Below are 22,393 nucleotides of genomic sequence, written 5' to 3' on the forward strand. Positions count from 1 at the left end.
TTAGAAAATCGGACGCACTTTTTGTCCTTACTGATGGACCTCGTAAGGGATTGGCTGCGTCTGCTGTGACCATTTCCAGCTGGATCAGGCAGACCGTGGTACAGGCTTATTCACTGATGGGTTAGGTTTCTCCTTTCCCAGTGAAGGCTCATTCTACGAGAGCGTGGAGTGCCTCTTGGGCTTTTCGCCATCAGACGTTGGTGCTACTAGTTTGCAAGGCGGCAACCCGGTCATCTGTGCATATGTTTACAAAATTCTACAAGGTAGATGTGTTGGCATCCGCGGATGCCTCTTTTGGCTGCAAGGTTTTGCAGGGTGAAGTTTAAAATATAAATCTGTTTAGTTTCTCTTTGAGGGTTAAATTTTTCCCGGGTGTGCTCCAGTTGTTCCTGGTTGAACTCCATGTTACCTGGTTGGGTAAGTTTATCCATTGGGGACTTATGTTTTGTTTCTGCGTTGTTTCCCACCCCTCATGATTATACTGCTTTGGGACATCCCTATGAGTCATGAGGATAAGGAGCTGTGTCTGTTGATGAACGATAGAGAAAACTTGATTTTGTAAGAACATACGGTAAAATCCTTTTCTCTAAAGCTCATCGACAGACGCAGCACCCGCCCCTCTACTTCTGAGGTATGGGGTTTTTTGTCTTCTAAACACTGCTTGCAACTAAACTGTTTGATGATAGCAGAGTCTGAGGGGTTATGCCTGCAGGGACATCCCCCATAGGCATGGTTAAGTTTTTTTTTCTGCCTAGTGCCTATTCCTAGAAGGAGGAACATAACCCTATGAGTCATGAAGATAAGGAGCTGCGTTTGTCGATGAACTTCTGAGAAAAGGATTTTATGGTAAGTTCTTACAAAAATCCTTTTTTTTGCCAGACTATATGTAACTATGTCTATTATATATCAACATTCTAGGTCCTGCTTTCCAGTGCTACACAATAATTGTGCTTTACTGCTCCTTCTCTCAACGGAATCAGCTAATGCACTGAAGTCAGCAGTTGTTAAAGAGACCCTATTGCTATAACCAATATTTTAAATGAAGGGATCCCTGTAAGGCCTCTTGCACACTGCAACTTGAAAAAGCTCAGTACAGCTTTTTTTTTTTACTGAGCTAAAATACCGCCCATTAATTGTAATGTGCCTATGCACACAGGCACGTAAATGAGTGCCATGCATTCTTCAGTAGAAACAAAATAGAAAAATCTAAATTTTTGGTCAGTAATTTACCCCTTGATGCTGGCAAATATGCGTGATTACGCACAAATGTGTGCAAATGTCTATTTACATATTGTACTGAACAAGAACGCGAGAAAAAAATTTTGCGCAATCGTGCGAAAATGTACAAACGCGTTTACACGAAAATACATACAAAAAATAAGTCTGAAAAAGTAGATGCTCAAACAGGAGTATCGTGTGCAAGAGGCCTAAAAGAAGAGTTTGTAAATACTGCTTGCTCCACCGAACTACATGCTAGGTAATCTTCTGCTGAAGTCTGAAGGGAAACTGACTCTTCTGGAAGTGTCTTCTGGCTCTCCCGCAGCTCGTACTGGTTCCTCCTGCTGAACTCCACATCACTACTATATCCTGTTATGGCTGAAGGTCAGCAGGAGGAAACAGTAATAGCGATGGGAGACCCAGAAGATTGACACTCCTGAAAGTATCAGTTTCAATGTGGACATCAGCAGAAGATTTCTCAGCAGTTTTCTCAGCACAGGCAGCTGGATTCGGAGTTAGAATACACATTACACGGCTGTTCTAGAAATAAAATACTCTTTTTACATTTCACTAATGCTGATAAAATGTTATTTCTCTGTGTTTATTCCACCAGATTCTTGTGGTCAGCTGCTCAAGGAAGTTGTTGCTGACCAGACAAAGCTGGGGCAGTTGATTGAGCCGTATATCGAAAATGAACAGCAAGGTTTGTAGCAGAACTTTCAGTTACCATGTATTCTTAGATGTTCTGGGTGTAAGTTCATTGAACTGGATATCCAATAATGCTTCAAATACTGTCTTTGTCACTGAAATAAAGGTTCATGAAGGTTAGGTTTCTAGTGAAGCATATTATATATTATAGCATATTATATGTGCAGTTTATGATTTGTTTATATCTGCATAAGAGATTCAGCATTTGTGAAGTACAAAGGCTATTTTTCACTTAGGCTGAAGATGCAGTGTGGGAGCACTATGGAAAGCTAGAGATATTTAGCTCCATAAATACCCCAAGTCAAAAACTAAAGCGCCTATGTGACAGTGCTGGGCTCCTAAACACCAAGCACCAGTGGTGTCACATATTAGACAGGGGAATGAGTTACATGCTTCCCCATATCTGGAAATACCAAGTATTCTTCCACATTTTAATCAAACGGAATAATGTGAGAGCAAAAAAAAAAAAAAGGTAGGTGTACTGTAAGTTGCTTCTGATGGCACTCTAAAAATGAACCTATTGCTTTGCCCTGCATAGCAACAGAACTGTGTTGTATCTCGGATGAGATACTGTACATCTGCTGCACCATTTATAACAGATTCCCATGCTCCCTTTTGGATTTTAAACTAGTTCAGCATTTTGGACATGTATAGTGCGTCCAAAAACTGAACAGGTTGAGACAAGCATATTGCTGCTACTTACTGTTTCTGCATTGTTCAGTCGCCTCCAAGCATTTGTGTAAAAGTGATCTGAGCGTCTTTTAGAGTTGCCTCATCACTTTTACTGTACTCATGCGTCACACCCCCTCTCAGTGGTTGTTGCGCTCCTCCAGGGAGACCGGGACCATAATTTACACTGTTAGGATGGCATTCCCCAATCTCCTCTGCACAGCATGTACACAGCTCTGAGTATTTTCAGTTTCCCAGCTGTCAAAATCTCAGCTGGAAAGCCAGGTGCATTTTGGACCAAGCATAGTCTGTGCTTTATTGGCTGGAGTAGTGGGCAGGGGAAATATTAGGGGTCTGGAAGATCACTGATGTCTCCATTAAAAGAATTTGTCATGGGGAATGTCTGTTTTAAACAGGAAGCCCTGTTGAGGGGGAGAATGATCTGAGCAAACAGATGAAGTTACTGCAGAGAACTAATTGTTCCCTACTACATAAATTAGAAGAGCAGAAGAATCAAAGTCGAAGGAAAAATGTGCGAATTAAGGGCTTACCAGCGAAACAGGGAGAGGAAGACCTGATAACAGTAGTGTGGAGTTTCTTTAACCCTATGCTGGGAAAGGAGCCCCCAGAAACCTTAAAAATCGACAGAGTGCACAGGGTGGGAGGATATCAAAGCCAGGGTTGGGGCGCCCCAAGAGTGTAATTGTGAGGTTTCACTATGTAGAAGAAAAGACAACAGTTATGGAAAAAGCCCGGATTTGACTCTGGGATTACTCTTGAGGGAGTGAACCTACGCTGATACCATATGCTGATCTGTGGGCCGAGACTCTAGCAAGCCCTGATATATCAGCTGCGGGCTTCTAATATCTCCTAACATTGGGGTTTCCTGGCCTGCCTCAAAGGGAAAAAAGACAGCCGCACAGTGGTCTTGAGATTCCCTTTTTCTTTTTCTCTCTCTCTCTCTTACTCTCCATACAGGACCTCTATCTGGAAAAGGATGTGTTAGCTGCTTCTGTGGCTGCCCATGGCTTTGGTCAATCTAGTATCATATAAGGTTAGGGGTTTGAAACCTAGCAAAAGACAAAAGGTAACTAAAGAACTGTATCATTATGGGGCAGGAGTGGCCTGTTTACAAGAAACATATATCACACATGCCTCAGGGATTAAATTGTCATCCCGCCTTTTCCCTATGTAGTTTTATGGTGACTTGGTTTCGAGTCACTCACGAGGAGTCGCGATTGGATTTGACAGAAGCACCTTGTTCATGCTAAATTAGCAGCTGGTAGATCCCGAGAGGAGGTTTCTGATTATCAAGGGAAAACTAATTGATATGGAGTGTACTTTTGCAAACATTTACTCCCCCAATATGGAGCCAAAAAAGTTCCTGAGAAAAATTTAGAAAAGGTTGATGATATTTAAAGAAGGGAGGCTTATTGTAGCGGGAGACCCTAACATGGGTTTGGACCTACGTGTGGACTCCTCCGCGGGGCTTTCTTGTCTCCCACTTCAACGGCAGAATTAAATTAGAAGTTTACTGGGGGGAATATCAGTTGGTGGATGCTTGGAGGGTCAGACATTCAAAACTAAGAGATTATACTTGTTATTCCTCAGTACATGGCTCCTATTCAAGGACTGATTATATTTTAATAGAGCATCAATTATTAACTTCCCTCAAGGATGCGATCATTAAGCCCACTACATTCTCTGACCATGCTCCAGTGATGGTTCAGTTAGATTTCCTAACAGCAGCACCCAGAGAAAGGGCCTGGAAACTGAATGACTCACTCATTCAAGACCCTAAGATAATCGAAAAGGTGGAAAAGGAACTCGAGAGTTTTTTTGCTATTAATGATACACCAGAGATTTCAAGGACTATTCTGTGGGAAACACATAAGGCTTTTATAAGGGGGATATTATTGGCATTGGGACACAAAGAAATAGGGTAAAAGAAGGAGAGGAAGAACCAGCTACTTAGGGAGATCCACATTCTGGAACAATGGACTAGACCCAGTGGCATCCCAGAGCAGCGAGAACTAATTGAGAAGAGAGGGGAACTGATGGCACTTATAGAGCAGGAGACAAAAAAAGCATTTCATATAGTTATGAAAGAAAAATACCAATGGGGAAATAAACCTGGGAAATAGCTAGCAAAAGCCGTAAGAGAGAAAAAAACGCATCCTATATCTCCAAAATAAAAAACGAGAACGAGGAAATAGTACATTCATCCCCAGATATCGCTCAGGTATATCACTCATACTATAGTCAGCTTTATAATGTTGGGCAGAAAGAGGAAGGTAGGGAAAGTGGAAAGGAAGATCCGGTCGTGAGGGAATATCTTCGGGAGTTTGATCTCCCAAGGTTACCTAGGTAGGAGTTAGAGGACTTTAGAGGCCCTATTACATATGAAGAGGTGGGTGGGCAATAAAGAATACTGCCCTGGGGAAGGGCTCGGGCCCTGATGGGTATTCTATTATGTATTATAAAAGCTTTCAAAAAATCATAGTCCCTAAATTATGTACAAATTTCAATACAGTCGGGAAAGGAGAGAACTTAAGAGAAGAGTCTTTGCTCGCTTACATAACTCTCATTTTAAAGGAAGGGAAAGACCCCATGGCACCGACAAGCTACAGACCAATTTCCCTTTTAAACACAGACATAAAAATCTTCGCTAAAATTATAGCAGAAAGACTAAAACTTTTATTGCCAAGATGGCTACATAATGATCAGGTAGGCTTTGTGTCCGGGCGAGAGGGGAGGGACAACTGCCTTAAGTCACTTCTTTTGATCCATGAAGTGAAAAAGGAGGATACTCCGGCTGTGCTGCTGTCGGTAGATGCCGAAAAGGCCTTCGACAGGGTCGATTGGAGCTTCATGTTAGAAACTCTGGAGGTACCTAGGCATTAGAGATAGGATGATGCGATGGATCTCTGCCTTCTATTGTCACTCAGCTTGTTCTTTCCCTACGAGCTACGTAACAGGACTAGGCAAGGGTGCCTCTCCCCAATGCTGTTTGTTTTGGCCTTAGAACCTCGATTGGCTTGAATTCGTAAAAATTCAGACATTAAAGGGGTTCGAGTGGGGAATAGGGAGTACAAGGTGGCCACATATGCGGACAATGTACTGTTTTATATCTCTAACCCTAGGTTAACACTCCCAATAGTGTTGGGGGAATTAGGGAGATACGGGAAACTATCAAATTTCAAAATCAACATAGCTAAATCGGAGGTTTTAAACATCACAACACCAAAGAGAGAACAACAGGCAATCCAGCCTAAATTCCCCTTTCTATGGTGTGGAGAATAACTGGGATACCTTGGAATTAAATTAACGAGAACCCTAGCAACTCTGTATAAGGCCAAATACATACCCATATTGAATAAGGTGAAGGAACAACTTAATTCCCTGAGATGCAGACCCCTCTCATGGTTGGGCAGAATAAACGCAGTAAAAATTAATATTCTCCCCAAGCTCATATACATATTCCAAATGGTCCCAATCACCATATTAAAATGCATATGGACACATAAACATCCTAGAATCGCTTATGCAGTATTTATAAAGGGAAAAAGGTCGGGGGGGGGGGGGGGGTAGCAGCGCCTGATTTTTAAAAAATACTATTAGGCAATCTCCATAGCACGAATAGCAGACTGGATGCATAATACGGAAGGCAAGAGTTGGGTGTAAATTGAGTGTGCACAAAGTAGGGTTGATCTGGGAATGATAGTTTGGATTTCACGGGCATATCGTGATTTGGCCAATAACACAAGCATATTGACTAGGAACACGTTAAGGATATGGGATAGCTTATGTAGAATGGCTCACTAGGATTATAATGCACCCTTGGTTTCATTAATTGACACACATTTTTTAAACAGGTAAGATTACTTATATTTTGTTAGATGGACAAAAAAATGAAGTGATACAATTTTAAGCCTTAATGGAAGGAAATTGAATGTGCACATTTTCAGAAATAACACAAAAATGGGGGAGTATGTCACGTGATAAATGTAGATACACAAAATTGCAGCACTTTGTGCACTCCCTACTGCATCCTCTGCGGGGAGCAGGGATAATATGGGACCATTGGAGAAACTGTTCCCCCAGATACATTAAACATAGCATCTCAAAAATATATAAGATTTTACTTAGGGAATTAGAACCAGTATTACTGCCATATTGTGGGAAATGGGAACAGGAATTAGGATCCCTTTAAGATGAAGAAAAGAGGAAGAAAGTTTTAAGATTAGCCTGTTACTCGTATGTTACTTTAACCACTTGCCTTCTGTGCACTTTAACCCCCTTCCTGCCCAGGCCAATTTTCAGCTTTCAGCGCTGTCACACTTTGAATGACAATTGCGCGGTCATGCTACACTGTAACCATATGATATTTTTATCGTTTTTTCACACAAATAGAGCTTTTTTTGGTGGTATTTAATCACCTCTGCGTTTTTTATTTCTTACAAAAAAAAAAGAAAAAATACAGAAAGTTAAAAAAAAAAAAAAAAAGAGTTCTTATTTTCTGTGAGTAAATTTTGAAAATAAATAATTTTCTCCTTCTCTGATGTGCGCTGATGAGGCGGCACTGATGGGCACTGATAGGCTGCACGGATAGGCACTGATGAGGAGGCACTTATGGGCACTGGTGAGGTGGCACTTATGGCCACTGATGAGGTGGCACTGATGAGGAGGTACTAATATGCTGCACTGATGGGCACTGATGAGCACTGATAGGCGGCACTGATGGGCACTGAGAGGTGGCGATGATGGGCACTGAGAGGCGGCACTGACGGGCGGCACTGATGGGCACTGATGGGTGGCACTGATGAGCACTGAGAGGTAGCGCTGATGGGCACTGAGAGGCGGCACTGACGGGCGGCACTGATGGACACTGATGGGCAGCACCATAAGTGCCCACAATCAGTGCCCATAGTGCTGCCAGTCAGTGCCCATCAGTGCCTAAATGAGCAGGCACTGATGGACACTGACTGGCAGCACTATGGGCACTGATTGTGGGCACTGATGGTGGGTACTGATGGCAGGCACTGTGGGCACTGATGGTGGGCAGTAATTAGCACTGATGGTGGGCAGTAATTGGCACTTTATTTACATTTTGTGTAATCAGGGCCCTGATTATCATTGTCCTGATTAATTGTACCTGTCTCCCACTAAGATTGTAATGTTTATGAGCAATGTTTACATATGATCTTTGATTTATGTACCAATTTGAACTTTTATAATATTACATACATTCTTAGTTCCCTCGTGATAGCAATAAAGTTAGGTGCAAAAAAAAACCAAAAAGTATTAAAAAAATATATATAATAAAATAGTGAAAAATAAATAAATAAAAGCACTCCTGTTGCTCTGTGCTCAAACATACAAATGCAAATGCACACATAAATCACACCCGTGTATGTAAACTTTTGTACCAAAAAACATATAACCACCATGCATGCCAAAGTAGAAGCAATAATTCTAGGCACCTCAATAATGATTAACTATATACTTACGAGTTGTAAAGGCATTTAAAGCATCGCCTATTGATAATTTTAGGAACTGTGATTTTTCCCAATTCATGGGCTCATGCACTTATGAGGTTTGACAAATTTGATATCTATTTACTTGACACTGTCTGATCTTTTATGTTATACAAAAAATTGGAGATGAAATTATATTTGTGTGCACAAAAATTCGTTAGAGTTTGTCTTTAACCACTTCCCGCAAGCCGACGTACCTGTATGTCTGCTTGCGGAAGTGGTTGTACCGGAATGATGCCGGTACTGTTTTTTAGAGCCGGCTGTCGACGTTCAGGAGATAACAGCTGATGCGGCTCTTCCCGGGTCTCCCGTCCCACTGGGAGACCCGAGCAACCAGGCACCACGTCCGCAAGCTGGTTGAAGTGCCGGATTCAGCTTTGATCAGGTCTCTGATGTAGAAACCTGTAAGCGACGTCATAACGTCACTTCTGGTTTACTCGGCTGCTAACGGCGTTGATTTTAAAAAAGTGACAGTATTTAAAAAATGCAGATTTTATCATTTTTAATACTTTGAAGTGCAGTGCAGGGGTCGGGGGTCTTTTAGACCCAATCCCTCCATAAAGAGAACCTGTCACTGCCTATTACTGTCACAAGGGATGTTTATATTCCTTGTGACAGCAATAAAAGTGATCAGATTTTTTTTTTTTTTTAAAAAACAGTGCTAAAAATATAAAAAATTAAATAAAATAAATAGGAATTTTTTTTTTTTTTAAAGCAATAATTCTAGGCACCTCAATAATGATTAACTATATACTTACGAGTTGTAAAGGCATTTAAAGCATCGCCTATTGATAATTTTAGGAACTGTGATTTTTCCCAATTCATGGGCTCATGCACTTATGAGGTTTGACAAATTTGATATCTATTTACTTGACACTGTCTGATCTTTTATGTTATACAAAAAATTGGAGATGAAATTATATTTGTGTGCACAAAAATTCGTTAGAGTTTGTCTTTAACCACTTCCCGCAAGCCGACGTACCTGTATGTCTGCTTGCGGAAGTGGTTGTACCGGAATGATGCCGGTACTGTTTTTTAGAGCCGGCTGTCGACGTTCAGGAGATAACAGCTGATGCGGCTCTTCCCGGGTCTCCCGTCCCACTGGGAGACCCGAGCAACCAGGCACCACGTCCGCAAGCTGGTTGAAGTGCCGGATTCAGCTTTGATCAGGTCTCTGATGTAGAAACCTGTAAGCGACGTCATAACGTCACTTCTGGTTTACTCGGCTGCTAACGGCGTTGATTTTAAAAAAGTGACAGTATTTAAAAAATGCAGATTTTATCATTTTTAATACTTTGAAGTGCAGTGCAGGGGTCGGGGGTCTTTTAGACCCAATCCCTCCATAAAGAGAACCTGTCACTGCCTATTACTGTCACAAGGGATGTTTATATTCCTTGTGACAGCAATAAAAGTGATCAGATTTTTTTTTTTTTTTAAAAAACAGTGCTAAAAATATAAAAAATTAAATAAAATAAATAGGAATTTTTTTTTTTTTTAAAGCGCCCCTGTCGCCATGAGCTCATGCATGCAAATGAAAGCCATGTTCCAACCACACATGTGATGTATCGCCGAGATCGCCAGAGCGAGAGCAATAATTCTAGAAAATTACCTCCTCTGTAAATCTAAACTGGTAACCGTTAAAATTTTTTAAAGTGTCTTCCATGGAGATTTTTAAGTACCGTAGTTTGTCAACGAGTATGCGCAATTTTAAACCGTATTATGATAGGCATGTATTTACTCGGCATGACATCATCTTTCACAGTATACAAAAAAATTGGTCTAACTTTACTGTTTCGTTTTTTTTAGCCACTTAGACCTACGTCGGCTGCCTTTAAGTGGTTGTACCGGGATGATGCCTCTAGCTAGAGGCATCACCCCAGTACCATTTCTTTAGAGCCGGCGGTTGGCTTTGCGGCGGTAACAACCGATGTGGCTTGGAAGCCGCTTGATCATTACCCCAGCAAGCGGGAGGGGACGCCCCTCCCGCCGCCCTCCACGGCTCTGCCCAGGTCTCCCGTCCTATCGGGAGACCCAAGCAACCAGCCGGCGCGGGTTTCGGGTTACTCTGCTGCAAAAGGCGGCAGATTTAAAAACGGCTGTATACAAAAATGCCGTTTTCGGCGTTTTGCATACATGAAAGTGTAGTGGAGGGGTTTGGGGTCTTTTAGACCCTCGATCCCTCCATAAAGAGTATCTGTCACTGCATATTGGTGTCAAAAGGGATGTTTACTTTGCTTGTGACAGCAATAAAAGTGATCAGATTTTTTTTAGCCGCCCCCGTCACCGTTCGCTCGCGCATAAAAGAAAACGTATACGGAACTCGAGCCGCAAATTAAATCGCTGTTCACACCACACGTGAGGTATCGCCGCGATCGCCAGAGCGTGATAAAAAAAATATATATATAATGTTTGGGGGTTCTAAGTGATTTTCTAGCAAAAAATACTGATTTTAACTTGTAAACAACATGTCAGAAATAGGCTTGGTCCTTAAGTGGTTAAATCATGTTTTATAGTGCCTTAAAAAAGTATTCATACCCCTTGAAATTTTCTACATTTTGTCATGTTACAGCCAAAAACGTAAATGTATTTTATTGGGATTTTATGTGATAGACCAACACAAAGTGGCACATAATTGTGAAGTAAAGGGAAAATTATAAATGGTTTTCAAAATGTTTTACAAATAAATATCTGAAAAGCGTGGCGTGCATTTTTTTTGCAGCTCCCTTTACTCTGATTGCCAAACTAAAATCTAGTGGAACCAATTTCCTCCAGAAGTCATCTAATTAGTAAATAGAGTCCACCTGTGTGTAATTTAATCTCATTATAAATACAGCTGTTCTGTGAAGCCCTTATAGGTTTGTTAGAGAACCTTAGTGAACAAACAGCATCATGAAAGGCCAAGGAACACACCAGACAGGTCAGGGATAAAGTTGTGGAGAAGTTGAGGGCTCCTTTCACGCGGTCCGCCTCCATCGGCGGACTCCGTGCTGCTCAGCAGGGGATCTATACACAGATTCCCTCACTGAGCAGGCAGGTGACAGCTCCCTCTCCGCTCTGTGTGCAGAGAGGGAGGTGTCAGAGCTCCGCTGCTCTCTATGGGGGAATCGGATGAGAGTGGACCACCTGTCCACTCTCACCAATCCCATCCGATCCCCTGGGCGGATGAAAAATAGGGTTTTCACGGACAAGATCGGATGCAGGTGTCAGCGGACATGTCTCTGCTGACATCCGCTGCTCCATAGGGATGCATGGAGGATTGTTGTCCTATGGACAGAGTCTCCTGCCTCAGCTGTAGATCTCTGCAGTTCATCCAGAGTGATCATGGGCCTCTTGGCTGCATCTCCGATCAGTCTTCTCCTTGTATGAGCTGAAAGTTTAGAGGGACGGCCAGGTCTTCGTAGATTTGCAGTGGTCTGATACTCCTTCCATTTCAATATTATCGCTTGCACAGTGCTCTTTGGGATGTTTAGAGCTTGGGAAATCTTTTTGTATCGAAATCCGGCTTTAAACTTCTCCACAACACTATCTTGCACCTGCCTGGTGTGTTCCTTGTTCTTCATTATGCTCTCTGCGCTTTAAACGGACCTCTGAGACTATCACAGTGTAGGTGCATTTATACAGAGACTTGATTACACACAGGTGGATTCTATTTATCATGATTAGTCATTTAGGTCAACATTGGATCATTCAGAGATCCTCACTGAACTTCTGGAGAGAGTTTGCTGCACTGAAAGTAAAGGGGCTGAATAATTTTTTATGCCCAATTTTTCAGTTTTTTATTTGTTAACAAAGTTTGAAATATCCAATAAATTTCGTTCCACTTCATGATTGTGTCCCACTTGTTGTTGATTCTTCACAAAAAAATTAGTTTTATATCTTTATGTTTGAAGCCTGAAATGTGGCAAAAGATCGCAAAGTTCAAGGGGGCCGAATACTTTCGCAAGGCACTGTATTTTGCTGCTCAGTGATTGCAGTATTCTAGTCTGCATCTCCCCAAAGTGATACTTAAAATCTGGCATGTTAGTGGGTCCTGAGGACCGGAGTTGAGAATCACTGGTCTATCACCTAACATCCCAATAAAATACATTTACGTTTTTGGTTGTAACACAACAAAATGTGGAAAATTTCATGGGGTATGAATACTTTTTCAAGGCACTGTATGTTAAGTATATCACTGTCGGTTTTGTTCTGTCAGGCAGTGGTAAGTATAGTAATCCAAAGCAACCAAACACAGATGATATTTCTTCCACATAAAGCTAAAATTCACTTACATTGGGTTGCTAAAGTTTTCATGCAGACATTGCATTTTGCCCTGTATTATTGAATATCCACAAATGTGTCTGCTTAATCTACATACGGAGATATCTTTGCTGCTCATACTCTCCGAATTATAGATAATCACCTTTGTTTAACTTTTCTCTGTGCGCTTAAACTTTTGCAGAGAACTGTATTTGTTTTGCATCCATATTCATCTTTTGGAATTGTCTTCAGCCCTATCCAATCTTCTAAAATGAGAAGTAGACCTGTTTCACGATCCCCAACCGCTCATCCCAAATCCAGCCTCTGAACGGCCAGCACGGCGCCCTTTTCACCAACCTAGACAGCCCTTTTGACCTTGCGGATCTGTGCTGTGAAGTTCTCCCCTCGGATGCTCCCTCGAATTGTGTGGAGGGGGGTGGGGAGCAACGAGGCAGTCCAGCAATAAGTAAAAGAAAAAAGCAATAAGGATACAGCACGGGGAAGCAGGGAGTCAGAGGCTCAGTGGGGACCTCACGCTCCACTCCAGAAACCCTTTGCAGTTGGCGTATTAGCAGAAGCTAACAGCACTTGCTTGTGTAAATAATTCACCAGTTGATTAATAGACACACATGGGTATAATTAGTGGAAGGAGAGACAGCAGCAACAGTAACGGGTACAGCGCTTGGGGGAACAAGAGACTGTAAAAAAATATATTTTCCTTTTTTTTTTTTCCTTTTTTTTTTTTTTTTACTTGGAAACTTTCTAGGCCACTGGGCGTTTGAAGATGAGTTGGGAAGAGCTCAGTTCCTTCCGCGCTTTTGAAGTGGAAATAGGACAGTTTGAATCTGTTGACTTTAATTTTTCACTAGCTTTCAGAGCCCTGCAGTGCTACTCCCTTTTTATAGATATTACTAGGAAAACAGAGGGAAAAAAATGCCTTTTCAGTTAACTCCCACTTTAGTACAACCTTGCCGTTGTTTGAGCGGATAAACATGACAGTGCTGTATAATGTTGATTATATGGGTTAGGAAAAGGTCATTTGATTTGTTAGCAAGTTTGTCCTCCATGGGGCCATCTGTATTCTAAAAAGTAGTGTCTATATACAATAACACATTTATTATCTGTCAATTCTATTCCTGAGCTTGACAACGTTTGGTCCTTAACTGGTATTCCTGTATTCAAGGATGACAAGAGTGCGGCCATTTTGAGTTTTCTAAAACATTGCCTTGTATTCAGAAGGAGAAGGGTATATAGAAATGGGTACCACCTGTGCAATAAGAGTCATATCAACATGTATTATTATAGTTACATTAAGTTTCTTCAAAATATACATTTTCCAGCTTGTTTAACCACTTTAAGACTGGAAGAATTTCCTGCTTAATGACCAGGCAATATTATGCAATTTGGCACTGCGTTACTTTACAATTGCGCGGTCCTGCAACGCTGTACCAAAATAAAATTCACGTCCTTTTTTTCCCACAAATAGAGCTTTATTTTGGTGGCATTTGGTCACCTGTGCGATTTTTTTTTTTTTTTTTTTTTTGCGCTATAAACAAAAAAAGAGCAACAATTTTGAAAAAAAAAAACACAATATTTTTCACATTCTGCTATATAACATTCCCAAAAAAAATTATTTAAAAATCAAATTTTTTTAACATTTTAGGCCAATTTGTTTTCTGCTACATATCTATGTATCTAGCGTCTACTAACTGCGGGAAAGATTTATGTCATTTTTATTGTTTTTTTGTTTTTTTTTTACTAGTTATGGCGGCGATCTGCGTTTTTTTGCGGGACTGCGACATTGCGGCGGACAGATCGGACTCCTAACACTTTTGGAGGTACCAGTGACATATTATTACAGTAATCAGTGCTAAAAATATGCACTGTTACTGTAATAGTGCCATTGGCAGGGAAGGGGTTAATACTATTGGTGATCAATGGGTTAAATGTAAGCCTAGGGGAGTGATTCTAACTGTGGGGGGGTTGGGCTTGTGAGATGATCACAGAGACATGCTATCCTATATAGCATGATCACATAGCCTCTGTGATCATCCGAGGGAGAAGGACGGATGGCTGTGTTTACATCAGCTGTCCGTCCTTCTCTGTCAGTGGGAAGAATCGCCGGTGTCAGGCAGCAATCGGAGCCGCCTGACACACGCACTGGCTCCCTGGCTGACGAGCGGGGGCGCGCCGCCGGTGGAGCGCGCTTGCCCCCTAGCCTTCTGAGAGCGAGCAACGTAGTACTACGTCGGTTTGCCCGGGAGCGGCTGACTGCCGCAGTAAATCTGCGGCAGGCAGTCGTCAAGTGGTTAAACATCATGCGCATAGACAGGAAAAAAAAAGCAGATCTTAGAGGCATTTTTCACTTTTTTTTTTTTTTATGCCTCTGAATGCAGCTGTATTTCAGCGATGTGTCCAAGCACATTGTGGTATTTAGGTTTGTATCTTATAGCAGCATAAAAAAAATTCCTGCATTTGGAGAGGAGATTACTGGCATCATTTATGCACATAAACACACCTGTATGCATGTAAATTAATTCAAGTGTTCAGAATAAATAAACATTCTAGCCAATAAAATGAGTTTGCACGCATACATTTCTAAACAGCATACACCTGTAAATGTGCATAAAGGCGCATAATTGCGCTCCAAAACAAGTATTTTTTATGCTGGATTTTTTCTGCCACCTTCTGGCAGAAAGATCCAACGTAGATAAGAGGATTTTCCCCCTGTGCATGAACCTTAAACATATTTCTTTTTTTACTATTGAGAAACGCCAGAAGTCATATACTCTTGGGTTATATTGTCGCCTACAGAAGGATTAGACACTGGCAACCAAAAAAAAATCTGTGGACCAGCCTATGATAACCCCTTTCCTATCCAGCATTATTTTTTCTTAGTACCTAACAATTTTTTGCTAGCTTTTTTTCTTAGATTTTTCTGTAATTTTTTTAATCAACATTCCATGCTACATGCTACTGCTTAAGGTGGCCTCTACATGTTAGCTATCAGCTTTTCCTCGGCCTGGCTTTAGAGTGCAACACCTGGACCCTGCTGGATTGAACATCGTGGGTTTAGCCTGGAAATAAACTGTGGACACTTTCCAGACCCTATTCCGGTAACCAGTTAGCCATAGAGAACTGCTGTTATCACAACAGGCCTTACTGGGCCGGAAGGTGGACGGACACGGCAACCAAAGCACAGAGACGGCTCATAACATTTATTTTTACAGCAGCGAAAATTACGATTGCTAGATCATGGAGGTCTCCTGTTTTGCCATTTGAGCAATTTAGGCACAAATTATCCTGGATTATGGTGAACGAACGGCTGTCGGCCCAATTGGACGATAAAATGCACAAGTTTGATAAAGTATGGGAATCATGGCTCAACTATCTCACTGGAAGCACCTGAGGAGTCCGTGCGGGTCTGGGTGAGGAGCACGGGGTTGGGTCCACTTCTTCTTCTTTCTCTTACTTCTACTTCTTTCATCCTCTATGAGTTTTCTTTCTCTCTCTTATACTTACCTCCTTGATGAATGTCTTCATAAGCAGCAGCAGGCTATACAGCTAATTGGCGGCAACTGGCCTTAGCATCCGCAACCAAGAATTTTAGCCAAATACCGGCTGCCGCCCCGAAGTAGCCAACTAAATGCAGGCTTTTTGATATCAAACACATTGTGATCCCTCCTGTGACAAGCTGCAAAGGTCTTTGGTGTATTTATTTTCAATGTTTTTAAGGCTACTGTGGCCAACTATTGGGTTTGTTATACCACTGTTTGATGTTTTTGTTACTTACATTTGTACTCTGAAAACTTTTCAATAAAAACCATTGAAAGAAAGAACTGCTGTTATTGCCTCTGAAGGCTCAATTCATGCATGGACCGGTTGAGTGGAACACTGGGAGTTACCTCACTAGTTGCAACGCTGGGCACCTTTGAATTTCCCACTTTCCACCAGTTTTACCGCAGGAGTGGTTAACACTGAGGGACTAAGCCTGTTTTGCAAAAGGAGCATTTAGGAACTCCAATCTCTGCTCCATTATTATTGCCCAACTACAGTGTCCTTGGTCACCTCTGGCTTTCAGACCCTCATTGGCTGCCAGCTGTTTTTTGGGTTTGTGAGTAAGGCCTTGCTTTGTACTCTATGCTTAGTTGTATCCTTACTATGCAGTTGGAACATGTTTGTATCTTAATACAGAGGGGATGGTCTCACTGCAATGCAGGTGCTCCCCAGCTGACACTCTCTTAACAATTTTGGGAACGTTTACTCTCTACCTTCTATGTGCACTGACCTTGGTAATCTGGTATCTTTCTACCCTATGGTTATAGGGCAGTGATGGGAACCTTGGCACCCCAGATGTTTTGGAACTACATTTCCCATGATGCTCATGCACTCTGCAGTGTTGTTGAGTATCATGGGAAACGTAGTTCCAAAACATCTGGGGTGCCAAGGTTCGCCATCATTGTTATAGGGTCTACTTTATCAGAGTTTCCCTTAGCTCAGTCAGGTGAGGCTGATTCCCTGCCTTATCATCAGGAACCTCTACTGCAGTGGCACAAGTCCTTCAATTTCTTGTAATTGCTAACTGCAGAGCCTCCTGTGCTGTTCCCTGCAAAGTCAATCTCTGATTTTTAAAAGAGGCCTGGCCACAGTCACAGTGACTGACACACAGGGTCCTCGCAATCTCTCCCTAATGAGATTGTTTTTGATAAATTACAGTCTCCTGACATTGCCTCAGATATACATGAGACTGTTTCAGCCCTTATTGATGCTTTATGTACGACGTTGCATCTAAACAATTAGCCTATTGACTTCAACCTTAAATCTTTCAAAGTTCCTACAGTTGTAAAGACTTTTCTACTACATTCTCTATTCAAGGTATTCCTCTATGCAGACTGGAAACACCCTATAGGGTCCTGGACCCCACCTGAGTGTTTGCTGGATGTATTTGGGAGGGAATGTGTCTATACCCACCATGGAACTGGCAGTGACCCACCTTTTTATAGGAAAACCACTAGGCTAGTAGAAGGTGTTCTTACCTTTAATTTTCAACTAACTATCCACTAGAATCCCTCCTTAACACCGATTTTGAGGTAATGATTAAGCACACAGTCAGTGTGTGAAACGCATCTACCTTGTCACGATTGTCATATTTGGATGTCCAGTCAATAAATCTGGATTTTGACTCAACCTGGAGTGCTGCCAATTCCTTTTCTTTTATCAAGTTTTCACGGAGGTGAGCCGGGGCATGCACCTGTGTGAGTCATCAGGCAATTACACCACCTTGAGCAGTGACTCCTTGTCTGTTCCCATTTTGAGGTGACAGGCTCTGCCCTTCACCCTGTTCTGGCTGTTACCTTCAAGTGATTCTAAAGGCTGAAGGTTTTTAGCGTAATGTGCCACCCCCACCCCACAGCCTTCTCTTATACTTGAGCCCAATCTTGATGCGGCACTGTGCACGCCAGCAGCTTCTCTCTTAGCTCTCTCCCTCCTCATTGGCTCAGAGACAACAGCAGGAGCCATTGGCTCTCACTGCTGTCCATCACAGTCAGTGAGGAGGGAGCGGACATGGTGCCAAGCCATGCTCTGTGTGTCTATGGACACACAGAACTGACTCGGGAGAAAGTGTTTACAATCACTTTAATCTGTAAAACTGCGGCAGTATGGGTAAATCCATCAGAAAGGATCTCTCCACCTCCGCAATGGACCCCTTCCTAAAATAGTGTGTGGAGCAGATTTGTGAAGCATATAATCTTGTATCTCGTATGGGTCTGTTATCTGTAGAGATACAGAGACTCCTGTTTAGGTTGCTAGAAGGCAGATTCTGTATCCAAGGATCGACTGACTCACTTGGTCATCAAGGTAGAAAACAGGTTTAAACACTTGCAGGAGAACCAGGTGTTGAAGTGCAATCCTCCCTAAGGTACTTCCCCTTCTTCCATATCTTTTTGGTCTACCCTATGCCCCTTACTTTGCTGTTGTGAGTTTCATTCTTGGGCAGACTTATGTGTCCTGTCAGACCGCTGATATATAAATTTATATCCATCTCTGGGGGTTCCTCTTAATAGAAAATGATGGTCTCTGGGGCTACATGCTTGATTTCCAAAACAGGTGGTTCCTCGTACAACGCAAATTAATTCTCTTTATTCAGATCCCCTGGTTTGGACATCGCTGAACACCATCTAGCTACTGGTGTGTCATTACCCCCAAGGAGGACTAGGATTCCTTCCTGTATTAGAAGATGTAGTTTGTTTTCTGTTGTAGACAGTGTTATAGGTCTTATTCTTACCTGTGCTGATTCCCTAAGGATGTATTTCTGGAAGCCAGTTCTTCCCAACTGGTGGCTTCTAGACATAATGGGGAGGTTCACACACCAAGGTGTGTGTCAGACCCTGCGTTGCAGGTCAACGATGTTAGAGGTGGGCCCTGTGTCACCCATGGCTGCCTGCAGCGGAAAAACGAGTCTCTTGCTGCAAGTTTCCTTTAACAGAAATAGCGAATGCCTTCATGACTTCATGGGACCAGTCCATCTGGGGTTAGACACCTATTCCTTGGCTTATTTGCAAACTCGTGAAGAAAACTTTGTTATTTTTTCTTGTTTCAGATTCGCTCAGGCATATATTCTTTGCTGTCCTAATCAGAGTCCTGTGCCTTGTTCCCTATTGCTGCTGCTTTGTTGGATCTGGGGACCCAGAATTATTCCTAGCCCTGTGACTCTTTGAGGTCTGTGATAGGCAGGATTATATTCCAGCAGCATGGCTCTTGCATACTGATGAGAGTGTGACTAGCTTCATCCTCAACCTTAAGTATAACTAAAGGCAAAACTGTTTTAGTTTTAGTTGTCTTTTGGTTGACTAAAATCCCCAGTACATATGAGGCGAAAAAATCCTTTTAATCAACTAAACTGTGTTTATGTAACTTGTAATGCATTATTTAAGCATTTCTATAGAATTTCCAAATTCAAAACCTAATATCATGTTATTATTAATGGTATTAAGGTTTGAGAAAATGCACAAATGCAGATTAAGCCACTCTGGGCGGTCGGAGGAGCCCTGTAATTCATTGCACACAGTGCTCTGGACTGTGGTCTGAAGAGGGCCTTATTGCATACAGTGCATACGGTGGTCTGAGGAGGCCTGTAATGCTGCACAGTGCTCTGGATGGTGGTCTGAGGAGGCCTGTAATGCTGCAAAGTGTTCTGGACAGTGATCTGAGAGGTCTTTAATACTACAAAGTGCTCTGGATGGTGTTATGAGGAGACCTGCAATGCTGCACAGTACTCTGGATAATGGTCTGAGGAAAGGCCTGTAATGCACAGTGCTCTGGATGCCGGTGGACAGAGGAGGCCTATAATGCACACAGTGCTCTGGACTGACAATGGTCTGAGGGGAGGCCTGTAATTGTAATGTACACACTCACACTCTCTGCTCCGGGCAGTCCTTGTCAGGAGTGGGACTGTAATGCACAGTGCTGCCCTGGACATCTGAGGACTTGGAGGCCTGTAATCCTGGCTCTACAGCCTGCTATTTGCTGCTTCAGAGAAGCACGCTACAGACTCGAGTTGCTTGCTTGGGAGCGGAAGCAGATGGAGCTCTGTGGAAACCGGAAATTCATCAGGGTAAATCTCCCTGCCTCACAATTTTGTTTTGTTTTCGTTTGTTAATTAAAAATTTAATTGATTTTCGTCATGATTTTTGTCAGTGGACAAAAATGTGGTGTACTTATAGACAAAGCGATTGTGTTTTATATATATATATATATATAATATATATGTATGTGTGAGATTCAAAAAAAAGGGGGGAGGGAACCTTCATCCCAAATAAATTGATAAAAGGAAAGGGGAACTAATTCCCCAAATGTCCAAAAAGAAAAAAAAAAAGAAAGGAGAAGAAAAGGGGAGGGGGCAAAGAAAAAGGGGGGGGGGGAGAAATAGAAAGGGGAAAAGAAAAGAAAAAGCAGTAACAAAACAGAAAAGACTGGGGGGCCAGGGGGATTATGTGGGTACCATGATGACTAGAATGTAATTTTTATATAAAATATTTCTTTATTAATACATAAATATAATATAAAATTATAATTTAAATATATACATATAGGTTCCAATTGCAATTACAACAAAAATATCATGTACAATACATCGCTTCACATAAAGCAGCTGGCAGATGACTATAGTCTGGCCCTGCCCGACATGTTTCGCAGTTGATCACCGCTTTCTCAGGGGTGTAGAACTTAGAAAAGGACCAAATCACCCTGCAAGTATATGAGAACAGTCAAAAAGAAGAAACAATAATATTATTGTGGTATATGGTATATATGCAGTAATGAGGAAACCCTGGAAGATAGTGGGACCGCAAGGGGTCCTCATAGGGACCAAACAACAAAAAACATTGAAACTGGAATATCGCAGGGGAATAGTAGCCTCACCTACTCACCCCCTACACAAAGGGTGGGGGTGTGGGATTCCCAGAATTGAGTTACCAGTAACAAAAAGAATAGCAAAGGGAGCTATGCAAAAGTAGGGAAGAAACCCAGACGGTATTAGGCTTAAAAAATGAATTACTTTATTGAAAGAAATATAAAAATTGACACATGTATCGGCAATTAGTCACAACCAGGACATACAAACAATTAATAATTAAATTAATTGTTTGGATGTCCTTGTTGTGACTAATTGCCGATACATGTGTCAATTTTTATATTTCTTTCCAAAAAGTAATACATTTTTTAATTACTTTATTAATTATTAATTGTTTGTATGTCCTTGTTGTGACTAATTGCCGATACATGTGTCAATTTTTATATTTCTTTCAATAAAGTAATTCATTTTTTTAAGCCTAATACCGCCTGGGTTTCTTCCCTACTTTTGCATAGCTCCCTTTGCTATTCTTTTTGTTACTGGGTCCTCATAGGGACACCAAAAATCCCCTGGGGACGAATGCGGGAACGAAATATATTGAATGAACCACTTGATATGAGTATAAACTTGGGAAGACTATTTAGATCAATCTAAGAGGTCACGCACATTGTCAGAAATCCTAAATATCTAGATGGAGTTTTTAAAAATACTTTTTTTCCCAATAGAAATATTCCACATAAGAGTATAATTAATTAATTGATTTATTTCTGAAGACAGGTTTGTATAAGTAAATAGGCTAAAGCCTAGTACACACGCACCGATTATCGGCCGACCGGTCGTCCGTCTTTTGTGAGTTGTGTTTTGTTGGTTGGAATGTGCCTAGACTGCACACGAATTTTCTCGCCCAACAAAATTCTACTTCAGAAGTGATGTCATGTGTTGGTTTGCTTTCTTTGTGTTCTTTCTTCTCTGAGCATGCCCAGTCTTGCTCATAAGATTTTTCCCTGTCGAAATCTGTACTGACTGCACGAAAATCGGACGTGTTTTGACGACGGACAAAAATTTTATAGCCTGCACACCAGACCGAGCAATACCGATATTTCTTGCCGTGTGTGGAAATGTTGAGTATAGGCAGGAAAACCAAGACCCTATGGTAAGTTGTATATTGCGTTAGCGGTTTATAGGTGTGACTCAGTATCCGTATTATTTCCTCAAGTGAGGTAGAGCCCCCGTGTTGTAGTAGCGATCCCTAGATTATGTATCTATATATAGACTTCACCCTCTTCCCGGCTCATATAGCAAAAAAGGGCACCGTAATGTGGCTCGTTAATTTGTATCGTCCATTTTGTACCCTAGGGCATAATCATCAAGCCCGTATTTGGGGTCCACCTTATTAGGGGGTGAAGGACAAACCATGCGGTGCAGGAATGGACTTGGGTATAGACCAAGAGGGGGTATGGAGGCAGGATAATGAATGATTTAGATTATACACCATTCAGGGTCATGATATCCATTCATGACCATCTGGGTAACCTTTGGGGGTGATAGCTCTCCGTATATCCTGCCTCCATACCCCCTCTTGGACTATACCTAACTGACTGACAGGGACCTGATCGGAAAGCCGGTGTGAAAGGAGCCTAACAGACATGATCACTGCATCTGTTTACAG

At 41.9% G+C, this 22,393-nt stretch overlaps 2 protein-coding genes across 2 annotated transcripts in view; one reads left to right on the forward strand and one right to left on the reverse strand.

Moving 5' to 3' along the window:
- SPACA9 (sperm acrosome associated 9) overlaps positions 1 to 22,393 on the reverse strand; it is a gene marked incomplete at its 3' end in the record, with an annotated part of 375,668 nt that overhangs the window by 259,783 nt on the left and 93,492 nt on the right. The gene's annotated exons all lie outside the window — the stretch shown is intronic.
- AK8 (adenylate kinase 8) overlaps positions 1 to 22,393 on the forward strand; it is a gene marked incomplete at its 5' end in the record, with an annotated part of 296,745 nt that overhangs the window by 185,722 nt on the left and 88,630 nt on the right. The window contains one exon of the mRNA XM_082262784.1: positions 1,832 to 1,921. Coding sequence (XP_082118910.1) covers positions 1,832 to 1,921 — 90 coding nt within the window. The remainder of the gene's footprint in view (positions 1 to 1,831; positions 1,922 to 22,393) is intronic.

Source organism: Pelophylax lessonae (genome assembly GCF_965119305.1).
Source record: "Pelophylax lessonae genome assembly, chromosome: 7".
Taxonomy (NCBI): Eukaryota; Metazoa; Chordata; class Amphibia; order Anura; family Ranidae; genus Pelophylax; species Pelophylax lessonae.